This window comes from Vicugna pacos, chromosome 5 (assembly GCF_048564905.1).
Source record: "Vicugna pacos chromosome 5, VicPac4, whole genome shotgun sequence".
Taxonomy (NCBI): Eukaryota; Metazoa; Chordata; class Mammalia; order Artiodactyla; family Camelidae; genus Vicugna; species Vicugna pacos.
Genome location: NC_132991.1, coordinates 59,494,334 through 59,513,273, shown reverse-complemented (window position 1 = coordinate 59,513,273; position 18,940 = coordinate 59,494,334). Strand labels below are relative to the sequence as shown.

The following is an 18,940-nucleotide window of genomic DNA, read 5'->3' as shown; positions in this document are numbered from 1 at the left end:
TCTGAAGACAGAGAATGCACAAATAGCCTCCACTAGGGTGATAGCTATGAAAGGTCAGAGCCAAGACAAAGATGTCCGGAAGTCGATTAGAGGAGAGAGATTAAACAGTTTTATTAATGATGTGACCAAGTTCAAAGATCACTGTGCAAAGCCATCACTGCAGCAAGGGAGGCTAACTAGCCCAACAGAGAAGTAATACCACTGTGGGGTTCTCTGCCCTCAGTGCATCCACCAAGCACACACAGTGCAACCGTGCACACTTAGGATCCGAGGGAAACAAGGGGAATGTGGAAACCGCAAGTCTACAGGGTACTTCAGGGAAAAACAACAACCACAACAACAAACTCTGTCTTTGACAGCAAAAAACTTCATTTGCTCTGGCTACCTGCCGTCATCAGATCTGTAGTCTTTATTCAGCTGCAGTAACTCCTTTTCCCTGCTCCTTGTTCCACGTTACAGTACAGCTGACCCTTGAACAACACGGATTTGAACCACACAAGTCCACTTATACACAATTGTTTTTAATAAGAATATTGGAAAATTTTTATAAGATGAGCAACAATTAAAAAAAAACTTGCCAACAAACCAGGTAGGAAAGAACTAGTGAAAAAATTAAGAAGTTAGGTATGTCATGAATGCATAAAATATATGTAGATAATAGTTTATCCTTACATAGATATGAGGTGAGTGATGTTTAATATGAAATTAATAATGTTACTCTTCTGTTTTAGAACCCTGCTCTCAAAGAATTACATTACTGTACAGTATGCCTCTCTCTTGAAATTGGAGAAACTACACATTAGCCTATCACCACAGGTAAATGGTTTTTAAAAAAACATTAACAATGCTTCCAACACTGTATGAGGAATATGACTGTAACACTGTACACCACAAAAATTTGATAATGATTCAAGTATATAGGCTAGGCTGCCCTGAAGCGACTGCATCCATGGCACTAGTCCACCACACAGTAATCACACTGGTGCTGCGTCATTATCACTGCATGAATCATTATTACCTGTTAATTAATGTAAATTTTTTTCACATTATCTTTTCATTTTTGACATCTACTGTTAGCAATACGTATACAAACCACAGTGTTTTGTATCATGTAAGACAATACACAGGTACGTACTGACAGACAAGTCATCTTATAAACAGATGATGTAAACACACAGTATCTATAAATACAGTACAGGACTACACCTTTTTTTGCAGGGGGTGGGGGTGGATTAGACTGATTTATTTATTTTTTGAGGAGGTACTGGGGATTGAACCCAGGACCTCGTGCATGCTAAGCTTGTGCTCTAGCGCTTGACTTATATCCTTCCCCTAGTATAGTACTATAAATGCATTTTCTCTTCTTTATAATTTTCTGAACACTTTGTCTCTAGCTTACTTTATTGTAAGAATACAGTGTACAATACATATAACATATGAATATGTCTTAATCGGCTGTTTATATTACTAGTTAAGGTTTCCAGTCAATAGTAGGCTATTAGTAGCTAACTTTTTAAAGAGTCAAGTTATACGCAGATTTCAACTGTGGGGAGGTCAGCACCCTTAAACCCCACCTTGTTCAAGGGTCAACTGTAGTTTTAACTTTAGAGCCACCTCAAATCCTTTCCTGAAGTAGGTGGGTACAAAACATAAATAAGACAGTAGGATCGCAACATTTGGTTTTCAAGTATACACAGATTATTCATTCTCAGCTGCAAGTGAAAAAAACCAAGATAGAAAATAAAATGAATACCATTTATAAAAAGATAAATATACTGATAAATCCTTTGGTTTTGCTTCAAGTATTTGTTTTGACTATTAAAATCAAGCTGAGATGTGAGCATGCATTCAACTTACAATAAATTTTTAAAAGAGAACACTATCGTTAAATAGGCATTTAAAAAACAATAGAAATCAATTAACTTTCCTTAAATGTACTATATCAGAATCTGCCAACTAATGCCAATATAGTATTTTATAAGTTCAAGGGAATCAAAATGAGTAATTCTAATTCTGGCAAGACACTTTCTAAGTAAAATGACAACCTGACAAAACTTGTATTGACGCCATCTTGAACACATCAATGGAGAAAATTCACCAAGATGGCATTATGCCACCATTTTTTCCTGTCTTCAGAGTCCACTGGGCTTTTGTCCACAGCCTAGGCCAAGGATAAGTAAACTGTGGCCTGTAGGCCCAACACGTGATTTTGTGTGTAAGGTTTTTTTGGTTTACACATTGTCTACAGTTACTTTTGCACGAAGAAAACAGAGTTGAATAGTTAAGACTATATGTCATATAAAGCTGAAAGTATTTACTCTCATTGCCCCTTTAAGAAAGAGTTTGCCAAACCATGGCCTAGACTCTAGGTCCTAGGGATCCTCACTAATAAAGATAAATTATTCTTACGATTGAAGGAAAATTCTCACCAATATAACTGGTTACCTCGTGATCTAAAAATAATTCCCAGAAAGCAAAATGTAGAAACTAAAGCAGTCTACATTCATGTATGTCAGAAAAATGAACAAAAATATTTACTATTATGCTAGCTACTTATGTCTATGAAGCATTAGTAATATTATAATGTTAAGGTTATTATACTTTACATATTATATACATAATACACACGTATATATATAAAAATAAAACAAAGAGGACAAAAAATACAGTCTGATATTTAAACTCATGCTTTGCAAATATCAGACTAAAACATAACCAGAGCCAACTCCAAAAATTCAAGTTGTTCAAAGGCTACTGAATGCTGAGAAAGTAGTCATGTTGCTGGTCATCCCCTCACTAGCATCAGATGTATTCTACATTCATCAGTTATTGGAAGATAAAGAAGAAGAAGGAAAAAAAAAGAGTTGGAAGAAACTCACTTTTGTGCTTTTCCCTCTCTCCACAGAAAAACGCAGGAACCCCTGGACTCCCTGCCTACCCCACGTTCTTCCCAGTTTTATGTTGCTCGCCAGCTCTATGTTCAAGGGCCTCCAAGAGGTCTTTTCTGGATCTCCCAAAGTTCTCTATCCATGCAAAAGACCCACAGACTTCCCAGAAAGACCCTAAAAGCTGTCCTAATTTAGTACTCAGCTCTCCCACGTGATATTTTCACAACACTTGCATGAATTCACAGACCAAAGGCTATAAAGCTACGGTGCTAGCTGCTGCCCACTACGTGCAGCACGTGTGTCAGTTTAACCACTGCAAGTACATCTCACACTCAGCAAGTGAGCCAGGTTCCAAAAAACAAACACTGCCACATCGCAGGTATAGAGTCAAAAAATAAGGAGCGTTAACTCAATGGACAGGCTAGTAAAAGGAATGGCTGGCGGAGAGGCCCAGAGAAGCCCCTTTGTGGTGAACCATAGGAGCCATTTCTGACAGTCAAATTTCCAGGTTATTGGAGAAATGTACAGACCACATCTTTTAACCTTCTAGAGTCTGGCGGTGCCCACGAGCAGTGTCAACCATACAGACACTTGTCACCTCTCACGTCACCCCCTAGCTCTTAAGCGAGGTAAAGACTTGTTGCCAGCAGCACTTGGCAACTGTCCATCTACATTCATAAAGCATGAGAAGAATGGGTACACAAAATGGTGAAAACTGAGCAAAAACCATTATGGAATAGACAAAAATGAAAGCACTAGGCAAAGCTGAAGCTGAAATCCTGATATATGGGTTTTCTTCTGCAAGATCGTGCTCCTCAGGCCCAGGGGGCCACTGCTCTAACCGAGGTAGGGATACAGTCTCTATGAATTTTTGCTTCTCTGGTTCAGAGGAAGTATCACATCTGGTTAGGTCAATCATCCTAGTAATCTTACATCATTTTTCACAAACTCCACAGAAATCATTCTATACTGGGTCTCATTCCAAAGCTGTATTTCAGAGTAAGCATCCTACCTTAATGGAAGCAACATGGAGCAAAGTCTCTCCTCTGTGATTTCTTTTCCCAGCTGTAAGGCTACTGTGCGACAGCTTCGTTGCTGAGGGGCTACACATCATTCGTCTGTAACTTGGACTATTCAGTGTAGAAGGGGGCGTACCTGGTGAAAGGCTAAAAGATTCATCTAATATATTACTGCTCTTCCTCCTTAATGTGTCACCAACTTTAAGTTTGTTTGAAGGTGGTGAAGAACATCCGGGTAATGGCATGTTTTCTGACTGTGCCGTTTCCTTAACAGAATTTCCACTGGTGCTCACAACGCTGTTCCTACATTTCTTAGAAACAGGACTGAAAAGTCTGTTGTGATGCCCACGTTTCCCGCTGTGACCTGATGGCAAGGACTTCTCAGCTGTAAGATGATTTTCACAGAGAGTCTTCTCAGGAGTCACTACTTCATTCCTGCTCTCAGTTTCTGGAGACTCAATGTGCTCAGCCAATGGTAAAAAGACTTCAGTTAAACTTCCAAAACACTCAGATTCTGCAGGGGAGCCACTCGCTAGTAAGTCTATTTCACCGTTTGTCTGAGGACTAGCAATGACAGACGGCTGGCTACAGAAGGATACCAGCTTTTCCTTAAATTCCTCTTTGGAGGCAAGTTCACCATCTTCCTTCCCTGTCTCTAAATTCCACTTCTGGTTGATTTCAGCTAAAGTTTTCTTTTTCTGCTTTTTTCCAGATCTTCTGGAAGGCTTCTTAGCCCTCTCAGAAACATCCACCGGAGGGCTTGGAGAGACAAACTCATACATGGAGGCCTGCTGAGCAGTTTGACTGTTTATCACAGGAGGACGGGTTTGCACTGAAACTTTACTCACAACATACCTGACCTTCTTACTTCGAGGACTAAACCACATTTTTATTGAATTCTTCTTATATTCTGCATCACTAAATAAATTCTTCCTAGATGTTTCTTCTTTCAAATCTGATAGGAAAAAGGAAAAGAAATCTGTTACATGAACTTAAGATCTCTCCCATCATGAGCTCTCAAAGACTTCTGCTGATAGTTCTCCTAAGATGTATCACCTTTTATTCATGTACCTCTTCCTCCCCTCCTAGATTATGAACTCCTTGGACAGCAGATATCCTCATTCAACACATATTTACAGAATCCTACTTTGTTACAATGTTCTCAGGGCTGGAGATATAGCAGAGAACAAAACATGGAACAAAATACTCCAATGAAAAGATAAAACATGCAAATAAATAAGTAGAACATACAGTCTCCTGTATGGTAGTGATTAAGAGTCATGGAGAAAAGCTATACTAAATAAAAAAAAAAAGACAGACAGATGTGCAATTTAATAAGCAATAGTCAAAAAAATTAAGACTTGTTAATTGATGCTTAATTTTTTTAAAAAAAGACTTGAAAAATCAATCAATATAATTCACTAAATCAACAACCTAAAAGAAAACCATGGAATTTTTCTCAACAGATAGAGAAAAAAAAAACTTGACAAAATCTAATATCCATTCATTATTTTAAGAATGACTCAGCATTAGGGATAGAAGGAAAATTCTTCAACCCAATGAAGGGCATTTGCAAAAACACACACAGCTAGCAGAACGCATAATGAGGAAACACTGAACTGCTGTTTTGTTCCTAATGTCCTGCTCCTATCATCAAGGACAAGGCGAAGAATGTCTGCTCTCATCATTCTTATTCAACATCATACTGAAAGTCCTAGACAGAACACTAAGTAAGAAAAAGATATAAAAGGCACACAAATTGTGAAGGAAGAAATAAAACTGTATCTATTCACAGCTGACTTGATTGCCTATATACAACATTCTAAAAAATCTTTTTTAAAAAATTAATAAAGCAAATGACTTTAACAAAATCATAGAACACAAGGTCAATATAGCAAGTTTAACTGCAACTGTATTTCTGTATGCTAACAACAAACAAATGTAAACCGAATTTTTTTTAATTTGGTAGTTTATATTAGTGCCAAATACATAAAATACTTAAGTGTAAGTCTCACAAAATATGTACAAATTTTGTTTGCTAAAGATTACAAAATATTTATGAAAGAAATCCTATACAAACGGAAAGACATACCATGTTCATGAATTGGAAGACTCATTATTGTTATGATGTCAATTCTCCCAAACAGATTTACAGACTATAACATACTCCCAATGAAAATTCCAGTATGCTTTTTTTTCTTTAAATAATAGATAAGCTATTTCTAAAATTTTCTAAAATTTACATGGAATAGCAAAGGAACTATCATGTGAAAAGGCAAAAGACCTGGCTGGAATAGCCAACATAATACTGAAGAAGAACAAAGTTGAAGGACTCACACTACTGACTTCAACTTACTTCCAAAAAAACAAATCTAGGGATTTAAAGATAATATTGACAATTCTATAGGTACCATCTAATATAAACTCAAGCTATATAAACCAAAAACTAATGAGAATGAGTGAACCAGAACTACATACTCAAGTACACTCTTGAGCAAAAGAAGCCAGATACAAAAGAGTACACAGCAACAGCTGGAACTAACCTAATGTGTTAACTCAGGACAGTGATCATCCCTATGGGGAAAGGAAGCAGTGACTGAAAACAGGCAACAAGAGGGGCTTCCAGCCTACAGTTCATTCTTCTGGGTGACTTTAGTTTGTGAAAATTCATCAAGCTATATACTTTTGATGAGTAATTATATACTTTAAAGTTTTTAAAATATGTATATATATTTATAATCAGGAATTTTAAAAACACATAGATTCAGTAGAGTTTAAAAAAAGAAAGGAATCATTTTCCCTAAGTAAACAAAGTGTAACATTTTGTGAGCAAAGGTCATCAAGGAAGGCCTCTGAGGAGCTCACTTTTGAGCTGAGACCTAAAAGACAAGAGGAAAGCAGACACGAAAGGATTTAGGAAAGTGTTTCCCAAGTAGGAGAAGCAAGTGCCAAGGTCCTAAGACGGCAACAAGTTTAGCAAATTCAATAGACAGGACACCAGTGTGACTGGAGTCTGGAGAAAGAGCAGAAAATGGAAGGAAATCAAGTCAGACAGGTACGCAGCAGCATTCCATAAAAACCTGTCTCAGGGTTTTTCTGCTGGTACTCCTCATTCCACCGCCTCTGAAGTGGGAGGGATCGGGGCTTTATCTGCAGTCACTCCCTCAGTAATCACATATATACATGTGTGTGTATGTATGTACGTATACAATATACATAATAATGCATTATATATAACACACAGTTATTTATACATACACTGACAACTCCAAACGTCTATGTGCAGCCCAGACCCCTCCCCTGAACTCCAGGTTCCAGTATTCAACTGTTTACTTAACAACTCTACCTGCATGTCTACTCCTAGTAAGTACTACACACTGAACAGCACATCCTCCTAAACCCGCTCCTCTATAGCTTTCGTCATTTGAGTAAATGGCACATCCATCAGTCCAGTTGCCTCAGAACAAAAACCCTAACTGTCTCTGCTATCTCCCTCACATCCTGTAAGCAAAATGCAAGTGCTATCAGTTCTACCTGGAAAATACATCCAAAACCTGACCACTTTTTAAACCTCCGTTCCTGCCACTATGGTATCATCATTTATCACTACATTATTACCTTACCCTCCTATGGCTTCTCCCTAATTATGTCTGCCTCCTCCCCTCTAAGTCAATGCTCAACACAGCAGCCAGTGGTCCTTTTATAATTGTTTAGATCCTATCACTAAAATCCTCCAGAGACTTTCAATCTGACTCCGAATAAAAGTCAAAACTTTAGTCTGCAAGACCAGAAACAACCTGACCTTCCATTTCCTTCCTGATCTCATCTCCTGTTCGCTCCCTTCTCACTGTTCCAGTCACTGGGCCTCCCGGTTGTTCCTCAAATACACAAGGCATCCTCTGGCCCCAAAGCCTTCACATTTGTTGCCCCTTTGCCTGGAGACCACTTCCCCCAAATATGTGCACGGCTCACTCTCTCACCAATTACAGGTCATGGATCCAAATGTCACTTTTTTTTGTGAGATCATCCCTGACATTCTATTTAAACTTACAAACCCCCACCTCCTACTTATTTTACTTCTGTTTGTGTGTCTTGTCTGTCTCTTCCCATCAGAATATAAGCTCTAGGAAGGCAGAAGCTTGTGTCTCTACCCTACCATATTCCCCATGCCTATGCAGTGTGCAACACACAGCAGATGTTCAACTAATATCGGTTGAATGAATAAAATGAATGGGGTTATATAATCCAGGTAAAGCTAGCTAGATCTCATTCAGACTCAGTTCAGGAAACATGATGTTTTATGCTTTAGAATGACCACTCTGGCTGCTATGTGAAGGAGGAACTTTAAAAGAATGGACACAGTGACCAATTATGTAGCTATCATCCATGAGGAAGATCATAGTGGCTTTGACAAGCACTGTAGCAATAGAAGCGGTAAAAAGTATCAGATATAAAATCTAAAAGACTACTAATTAACTAAACAAATAGGCAGGGGAGATGACAATATGCTTAAAGGCCCAATAAGAGGTGGGCATATATTTAAGGAACTAAAAGACAGCCAGTATACTTGCCTTGCAGAGAGACCAAGGAAGAAAGTGGTGCAAAGACGTGACTATAAAGCAATAATCGGACCATGAAAATTTCTTGCTCGCAGTGTTAAACACTTTGATACCTATGCTAAGAACAACAGAAAATCAATAAAATGCTTCATATGAACCAGGTAGCATCTGTGACTACATCTGTATTTTTAAAAGATCGCTCTCGGCTGGAGGGTGGAAGAACAGACTGGAAGAACGCACGAGCGGACGCGAGAATCACCTTACCGAAGTTAAGAGTGCTAGTAGAAGATAACAGACTGGGGAGGTGACAGTAGGAGAAGAAAGTAGTAGAATTACTTGAAAAATATTTAGGAGATAAAATTTACAGGACTTGGTGATGAAATGAATAAAGGAGAAGTGACAAAAATAGCCCACATGCTTCCAGCTCACACCACTGACTGCATCTACAGAAGAAACACTGACGCTGGGAGAGACAATCTGCCGGGGTCCTGAGCACCCCTGCACGCCCTTGCAGGGTGTACCAACAAGGCAAGGCCCTGGCTGCTTTTTACCCAGGCCATTTCTCAGGGCTGTGTTTGCAGCAAGCAACCCTGAGGGATGTAGTGTCTCCCCGTGGAAAATAAGCAGGCTTATTTCGAATTACAATAAAAATGATTAACTCCCCGAGCTTGGTGTTCCTTTCCTGTATCACAACCCTCTGTATGTGCAGGAGTCCATGTGGGCCCTGTGCTAATCATCATCAAAGGTGTAAAGCTGCAATGAGCAATTTCAAAGGCAAGGTGATAAATTATTTGCAATTTTACACACAGATACTCTTTCACAGAGCAATTTCACCTCCTCTCGTAACCTATCTTGCAAAATATACAAAATATTCATGCATGTGCCTGCAAACACAGATGTGTAAGTGTTAATCTCAGCAATATTTGTAACAGCATAATTTAGGAAAAAAAAGTCAATGTTTATCAATCAGAAATCAGTTAACTATGGAGCATTTATACTACAAAATCTTACGTAGCCATTATATATACCAACTAGCACGCAAAGTTGTTCAAGACACTTGTAAGTGTAACATAATCCCATCTATGTTTTAAAAATTCTATTGTGTTTATGTCCAAATATTTTCATAAATTCATAAAAGACTAGGGAGGTTAAACATAACAGTACCTCTGAAAAAGATTTTGTGCTTTTTGGTTGAGGACAAAGGATAGGGGGGACACATTTCACTCTGCACACTTTTACACTGCTTAATCAATTGCTAAGAGAATGTTCTCTTATATTTCTTTACTAAACCAAACAAGTAGAAAATAAAACTTGTATAAGGTTATATACTTAGTTGGTGATGGGGCTTGCATTTGAATTCATATCTGTTTTCACTCAGTAAGCATTAAAATTTTCACTAAGTACACTCTATATGTGGCATTGTGATTACAAGAAATGTGTATTTGGTCTTTGTCCACTGTTCCTGGCACATAGCTCCTAGAATCCTTGTCATTTCCCATATGAAACATAGGGGCATATTTTGTTTTATTTAGTTGTGTTTCTAGTTTCTGAAATAGTTTCAATGAAAAGGTGAACCAGGTGTCTTACTATTCATAACAAGCCCCTTTCAACCACACTTGAGTTTATGTTAATACAGTGACTTTTGAAAAGCCCCTAATGGTGAAGGTTGTTTGCCAAATGAACCAACGTGGATTAAAGGGTTAGAACTTTCAGTTTCACTCCAACCTCCAGGAAAACAGGACAGAGGTTGAGCCAATCACCAACAGCCAATGATTTAATCAATTGTACCTACATGATGAAGCCTCCGTAAAAACACAGAAAAACCAGGGCTGGAGAGCTTGCCAGGGTGGTGAACCTGTGAGGGTGCTGGGAGAGCAGCACACCCAGAGGGGCTTGGAAGCTCCTTGCCCCTTCCACATACCCACATACCTCACCCTCTGCATCTCTTCCATCAGGCTGTTCCTGAGCCATATCCTTTTATAATGAACCAGTGATCTGGTAAAATGTTTTCCTGAGCTCTGTGAGCCACTCTAGCAAATTATTCAAAGTTCATCTGAACCTCCGATCTATAGCGAATCAGTCAGAAGCACAACCGAGACTTGAGATTGACATCTGACGGCAGCAGGCCCGGGAGGAGGCTGTGTGGTCTTGCGGGACTCTTAACCCGTCAGATCTGATGCTACCCTCAGCTAGACAGTCTCAGAACTGAGTGAACTGCAGGCCACCCAACTGGTGTCACAGAATGGCTCGATGCATGGAAAACCCACACACGTGGTGTCAAAAGTGAAGCAGCACCGTAGGTAACACAGTCGTGTAAGCAGAGGAGACACAAAGGAGAAGTGAGTTTTTCTTTACATGACATACGCTATAATGTTTGTACGTACTGAATTTTTTTAGCCCTACCAACGTTGCCCGTTAACAGATGCTCCAGAGCTAGTGCATGACCTGCACCGCCCCCCACGTTCTGATTCTGGCAGTGACCCCTCTTCAAATTCTTACTTAGTTTCTGCCTTTAAGCCCGTTCACTTTCCTTTTGAAAATTCCCTTAACATTCTCTTCTCTCACTCCACACAGACAGGTAAAAACAAGCCAGCTCAGCCCAGCACAGTGGTGAGCACATAAACGGTTGCTCAGAAAATACGGATGAACTGATGAATAAATGATTTCCTATCCTCTCTTAAATCTTGACAAGTATTTATACAAGGGAGGTTAGAATTCATTTTAAGGGCTAAAAGAAAACATGACCACTCATCTAATTCAATCATTTTAAAGATGAGGAATTAAAGTTAAAAAGAAAGGGAGTCTCCTAACTCCCAATCCAGGGCTCTTCTCTCCACACAAACTCGATTATCAGGCCATTTCAGGTACCAAGAAGAAAAGGGAAACCATAAAAACACCACCACCACCACCTGACAGGATTAACATGACTAGCAAATGATTTCTTATCACCTGATACTCATTCTCCAAGTTAACACAGACAATCTCCTATAACCAACCAGGACAACTGGATTATGTTTTATTTCTCCTATTTTTAAAAGAGAAAAAGGAAGCTATCTAAATTACATTTTTCTCCTGCAAGGTCACTCCTCATTCAAACTGAAGAGAACTCTGTATAAAATTTCTCTTACACTACGGAATCCAGAGAAAAATTGTAACGAACCAAATTCTGAAACCAAGTCACTTAAAGAAGAAAATCAACAGCAACTAGTGCATCTCACTCCTAAGGACTGGTAACATCCTCCGTGTAGGAAACGATACGTCTGATGTTACCAAGGAGTTACATAAAATTGTCAAGTGTGTTATTCCTGTGAAGCTTTAATACTTAAGAGATACAACATAATTTTAATTTCACTTTTCTCAATTGTTTCTGGGAATACATTTCTTTTCAACATTTCTCATGTCTTAAAATATTAGCAAGAGAAAAGGAAGTTATGAAATACTATTTTTAATTTATTTTAGATTATTTATTCACATAGAACACTTTATGGTTTTATCAGTTTAAAATTATTAATACACAAGAGGATTAATTAACTCAAATCGTCTCAAGTTCAAAATCTCTTCTTCTGTCTACTCTTTCGCCTCATGTTTCTTAAGTACAAGAGTCCTGTCTTTATAAATAGATCTGCCAAGTAAAAGACAGCACTTTAGAAAGATTTAAAAAAATGAAACAGTGGATTTTGGAAAACAATTAGTATTTATCTCTGTAGAAATTTCAGAGATATGATCCCTGTCAAGCAAAAGAATTCAGTCAAACTCCATTCTACTCCAAAAAAACAGCTATCCCCTCCTCATGGAAGTGGAAAAGGAAAGCCTTGCATTGAAAAGACAGTAACTGCTAAACCCAGTGGGGAGGAGGGATGGGCATCTGAGTTAAGAGCAGACCCTCTGACACCTTTTTTAATCCTAACTGAACCTGCTCCAAAGAGTGCTCTCAGGACAGGATCTTGGATATTAAAACAATCAGAATGAGGATCCATTTACAGAGACTTTATGTCTAAATTCAACAAGGTCTTTTCTCTGCATTGACAAGTGGATTTCAAAACCAAGCCATTTCCGATACAACCTCAAGTCTGGAGAAAAGGTCAAAATGTAATGTTACAAGAATTACTTTTTAAGAAAGATGCAGTATTACAAAGACTGAAAGGTTAATCCTCTGGTAGCTGTAAAAGCTCGTATTTGATTTTTTAAAATTTATTATTGAACATAGCTGATTATTAAAAATAGCTGATGACATTTTCAATTAAAAACAAGTCAAATTCTGACGTCCTCAACGCTTATAAAACATACAAAGCATAGAATGAGGCATTTTAAAGGAAAATTAAGGCTTGTAGGTAGTAACAACACAATCAACTAAAAAATCTAAATTGAAAAAGACAACAAAATTTCAGACTCAGGAAGGAGCACGTATTTCCTAGCTAATGAGGAGTAAATGCAGAGAGCATTTATTCATGTAGTTTGTGTGCACACGATAATTTCACTAATCATCCGGTAATAAATTTACTCAAGATTTTAATTATGTATCTTGTCCTAAGTGAGCAAGAACCACACAAGCACGATTTTAAGTTCTGGATTTTACACAGCATAACTAAGTTAAGACTGGAGAAGGCAAAACCACCACCACTGCTGGAACATAAATCATACCATTAACAGCTACAGCAGTCTTTCCGGGTGACTGCGTCTAAACATGATAAATGACCATATTCATTTCATGAAGAAAAATATTGGTCCTTCCCCTACATAGTAAATTTCTTAATGATGACATTTAAAAGACTCCTATCCTCTGAATTTACATATTTCTGAGCACACCACAAAATATCGAAGAACAGAGATGCACATGTTGCAAAGGAGCAACCTGGCCAAGTGTTTTGCTTAAAACTTAATAATAAACTACAGAAAAGGGAGGCAATTAGAAAATGTGATTTAGCTATCATTAATCTACATCAAAGGATTATAATGATGTACATTGTGTGCCTTTCAAATTATTCTCTATTATAGGTTTCATAACAGAAGTTGAGAAATCCCTTTGACAAACTAGCCCCTTATTAAAAATCAAAGGAGAGTACTTTGCTACCATCTGTGCAACATTAACGCCTTGTAAGTTAAGAAGTATTCAGTTCTATTTAAAACAAAACAACAGCGACACAGCTATTCAAGTGCTCATCTTCATCTATTATAAAAGTCATGGCATATATGAAACACTATGTAATTTGTTACAGAAAGACCACCATCTCTCCCAAAACCAGAAAAGAAAGTTGGAATCCTATGAAAGCATAATCAAAGCAATTTTTTTTTAAATGTCACCAACACCAACATAAGCTTCACAGAACCTGACCAGCACCTGCAAGGTCTGATTTAATATGATGAGGGGGAAAGAGAAAATAAAAACTTTTAAATTTAACTCCACTAGTAGAAAGCAGATTATGTTTTAAAGAATAAGGTAAAATTATCCATAAATGGTTGTCAGAAAAATTTATGACAATCTCTTCTCTTTAAAGTACACTGAACCAAGAAAAATCTGTTCAAGTATTTAGAAGCTCATTTTAGAAAGTACTACTATAAATCAGGCTTCTTTATCTCCAGTATACCATATACTATGTCCATGATTTGATAAGTTCTTCCTAATTACCCACCTTAATTACAGTAATCATATATTTTATAGTAAATGAAAATAACAAGGTTCATTTGGAAGATAAACTGTGAACTACAGGTTTGAAAAAAGACATGGGAGGTGCCCAACCATTCCACTTAATTCACCATCTTCAACATTTGACCGTTTAACAAAACTGCATGGTTTTCGAGCTAGAACTTAGGGAACACTTAATCTAATATCTTTATTTTATAATGAGATCATTTTCCAATTTCCGCAGTATAAAGAGGGCCAACCACTATCTGTACCCAACTGTTAGTTCCCTCTACCTATTTACCTACTGTGCCTTGTAACACTTTAGTTTTAGAAGTACTTGCTAGATAATAAACTAACATAAAGGTCTGCATGCATGAAATACATTGAATAAACTATAAGGAAACAAAGGGATATACCAAAAGAAAACACCTCAAATGCCCTTCAAGGCTAGTTTGTTTTGGGTGACCTTGGGAGGAAAAGTTGATGGCAATGAAACTAAGAATAAGTAGAAAAAACTTTGAACCATGGAAATTACAGATTCAGATAGAAATTTATATTTCAAAATGTTTATACTCTAGACTTATTTTATCTTCTCTTAATGTAGTAAAGGAGGATGTTACCATTATAACATGGACTGTTGAAAGCAAAACCTACAAATTTATTTTAAAATTGTTTTAATTAAGTTTAGTCTCTGGGATATGAATTAGTCTTAACACTGTCAATTTTTCTCCAAATCAATTCAGCAAATATAACAAATACCCGTACCAAAACAAAGCATTGTGCTAAATGATAAAAAAAAAAAAGCAAGAAACTGACAACATGACCATCCTGCCCAACCTAGGCCCTCAAGTTCCTCACCTACAGAATAAAGATTCCTAAAGCTCTAACTACAGATTAGCCAAACTGTGAAATTCCAGTTCATCTTAAAATAAGTAAAATGTTAAAGCCAGCCCAGCTAAAATCTGGTAAGAACTAATGTAATTATTACTACAGTAAGGAAAACAAAAGTATACAATTACTCATTATAATAAGGAAAATGGCCTTTGAAAAGTGAATCACTGTAATTCTCTCTGCAAACTCCACCTCTGCTCCGAGAGGAGGATGGCAGCATTCCAAAGGCCTCAGATCCCACATAAAAACTTGTTCTGAACTCAGTAATTTCCCTAAATATCTTTTTTTAATGATGAAATATTAAGGCATTTAATATTCCATGGCCCAAATATGAAAGCTGTACTGATTAATTTAGACATTACTAACTACAGTAAAATTTCTCGAGGAGTCATCTAATTCTGCTTTGGACCACACGGCACCCAGTACCCCAGGTACCATAACTGACTACAATCAACCCACTGAGGGTTACTCTTCTGCCCCACTTATCACCACGAAAAACGTCACATTATTTCTTTATGAGTTAAAATGTGTCCCTCTCAAAATTCATATCTTGAAGTCCTAATCCCAGTACCTCAGAATATGACCTTATTTGGAAACAGGGTCATTGCAGATAAGGTGGAACTCTAATGCAGTATGAGTGGTGCCCTTATAAAAAAGGGAAATTAGACACAAACATGCATACATGGGGAACGCCACATGAACATGAAGGCTGCTCTCTACAAGATGACAAGAGAGGCCTAGAACACATCCTTCCCTGGCAGACCTCGAAGTAACTGACCTCTCCTACACCTGGATTTAGAACGTCTAGCCTTCAGAACCATGAGACAATAAATTTCTGTTGTTTAAGTCACCCAGTCTGTGGCACTTTCTTACAGCAGCCCTAGCAAGCTAATATATTACTATTCAACAACTAGAGAGGAATCTAATCAAAATATCATGACAGCCACAAACAAATTAGCACCCCAAATTTCAACGCACGGCCAACATTGTTGAAGAATCTGATGAAAGCCGCTTTCACATAGACATGAACATTCTTCATATTGTACACTTAACTCAGTAGGCTCACTAATCCTCCCCCACTAACCCCAACACTGCCAGAGATGCACAGACTCTTGATGAAGAATTCCTGCTTTAATCAATGGTACTGGAGGTGAGGGGGAGGGAGCAGATCACACACCAATCTTTTTTAACTTGAAAATAAAACACTATCAGCACTGTCTTTGATAAAGAAGGAAGAGAACACAGATAAACTAATAATAAAACTTTTCCTCATTATGCTCTGAAAGAAGTTTACAATGTATTATTTTTTAAAAAGGTAAGTACTTTTAAAAATATGTGTGTATATAATTACATCTGCAAATAAGTAAAACTTTATCACCGTAACACACTTTACCATAAATGGAGTCTTAATAATCAGAAAACTAAATGAAGAAAACTTCAATATGTAAATTATGATTTAAATTCTTGTTAAAATATGGACCTGCTCAGTAAGACTCGAAGTATTTGCCTTATTTCTTTATTTTTGCCCAATCAACTTTACTTTTGGAGTTGGCGGTAACACATTATGTTGGAACTCTTAAGAGCAAAAGTTTCTTTTAAAATGAATATATGTATGTGTATGCATGACTGGGACATTGTGCTGTACACCAGAAATTGACACATTGTAAATGATTAACTTCAATTTTTTTTTTTTAATTTTTTTAATTTAATTTCTTTTAATGGAGGCACTGAGGCCTGCACTCTAGCACTGGGCTATCCCACCCCCCAACATCAAAAGATTTAACACAGAAATCCAACCATTTTATATGTGCATATATTCATGGCATCCTGCCAGTCAAGAAAAGTCCTCCCATTAAAAACAAGCTAAAATGATGTTATCTGGTCAACAAAAAGACAATCCCAATATCTGATTATAAGATTCAAAATACTTTACTTTCTTTCCTCAGCTATTCAGTTCTGAGCAGAAAGCACAATGGGAAGATACATTGTTAACACACAGACTATAAGAACAATATGAAAAACATTAACCTCCATTTAAATAGAAAAGAAATTGAATATTAGATTTTTGCTCTTTCAAAATGCGTACATCTAATTAATTCATAAAAAGTGATCCACAGAAAGTTGTATTCTATCTTGTAAAAGTGTATTTAAGTAAGTTTACGGACAAAATCACCATTATTAGGGACAAAATATATTAGGGACATATATTATACAGAAATTATTTTAACTGTAAAAAGCAAGTAAAATAAGTGATGCGAAAGTCTCTGGACTGACGATCAGAGGAAGCAGGCTCCACTTCTCCTGCTCCTGGTACTCACTGCACGTGTGCCTTCAGGCAAGATCATTTAACCTCTCTGGATCCTGGTTCTCATCGATAAAATAAGCGAGTCAGACTTATTATCTCTAAGGTATCCGTCACCCCTCAAAATGATTCCTAACACTCTAAATATTAAAGTCTGAAATATGCCATTTGTATTTTACATACTTTATGTGATCAGTATGAATTTATCAGTTATTTAAGTAAGAGAGATAGTGATACTTCTCACCTGAAAAATCAGTGTCATGTAGCAAGTTTCGAAGCTTACTACAAAGCTGGATCATGCTGTCCAATTGTCTATTTATTTTCACATCTTGTATCCAGGCTGGGGTATAACACACTGGACATCCGCTTCCAATGCAGTCACATACACAATTACTTAAAAAAGATTGAAAAATATATGGATATCAATAGATTCAGCAGAATGTGAATTCAAAAAAATAAACAGTTTGAACAGAAATAAATGATGCAGAGGCTGTTCCAACAATGGTCAATTATATTAGTTTAAACAGTGTTTTTGAAAGAGTACAACACACACACACAGTCTAAATCTAAAGCTGCTTATATAATTTGCTATGAAGAGACTATACTTGGCCAGACAATAGCATGATTTTTCCCTGCAAGTAAATCTATAGTTTTTTTTTAATATTTTTATTGAAGTATAGTCAGTTTACAATGTTGAGTTAATTTCTGGTGTACAGTACAATGCTTCAGTCATACATGAACACACATATATTCGTTTCCATATTCTCTTTCACCATTAAGTTATAAGATATTGAATATGGTTCCCTGTGCTATACAGTATAAACTTGCTGCTTATCTATTTTTTATATTCAGTTAAATCTATAGTCTCTAAAGAGTGAAAGTACAGAGGGAAATACAAACAAACGCATTCAGTACCTACTGCATGCAAGCCATGCATCTCAAACTTTCCTACCCTGAACCTAACACCGTGCTTCATGGAAATACCTAAAATTAAGACAAAAAGATGGTGGAAGGTATTTTTTCTTTTGTTTTTGCAAAGTATCTAAAGGCTTTAAAGTAGTTTTTGAGAAAAGATCTTTGGTTCTTTCAGACACTTTCATAATGTGTGGACTCAACTAAATTACCTCGGGTTCCCTGTCTAAAGTTACAGTCTCATAGTTAGAAGGGTTTTCCTAACTTTGGGGGTTACAAACCCTTTGTGAATCTGATGAAGATGTGCACAAGATTTTGGTCACAATCCCCCCTGAAGCCTATCTGTGAATTCTGAAATAAGAGACCTATAAATCCACTGCCTCCTTAGCTTCACCAGGTGGGCTGCAGCAGGACTGGGTAATATAACAGTGGTAAAAGCCACATCTCCTCCAAACACTACATCCCTTTTCATGTGACCCTCTTATTCGTAGGAACAAAGGATTACTGCAGTAGGAGCTCCCTTCAGAAAAAAAGCCTGTGGCATTTTTAGTCCTTGTATCCTCAGATCCTAGGATGATTCTCGTCACAAAGTAACTCAATACGTGTTGTAAAAGAAATTGTAAACCATAGTGGGGCCAGGAGAGGTCTTCTAGATCACTGGGTTCTATAAATGTCAAACTTCTCTAGCAAAGAAAGGAATTCTTTGATTTTGCTTGTTTGTAGTTAAGAACTCTTATCTTGGAACC

The 18,940-nt window shown here is 37.2% G+C and overlaps 1 protein-coding gene across 3 annotated transcripts in view; it reads right to left on the bottom strand.

Moving 5' to 3' along the window:
- Positions 1–18,940, bottom strand: part of BARD1 (BRCA1 associated RING domain 1) — a 69,765-nt gene that overhangs the window by 38,172 nt on the left and 12,653 nt on the right. For 2 of the 3 annotated variants that reach the window (XM_031678261.2, XM_072961326.1), the window contains exons 3-4: positions 17,527–17,675; positions 3,901–4,862 (exon numbers count right to left, since the gene is read on the bottom strand). In XM_031678261.2, the coding sequence (XP_031534121.2) occupies positions 3,901–4,862; positions 17,527–17,675 (1,111 nt within the window). The remainder of the gene's footprint in view (positions 1–3,900; positions 4,863–17,526; positions 17,676–18,940) is intronic. The other variant, XM_031678262.2, reaches the window with a different exon arrangement.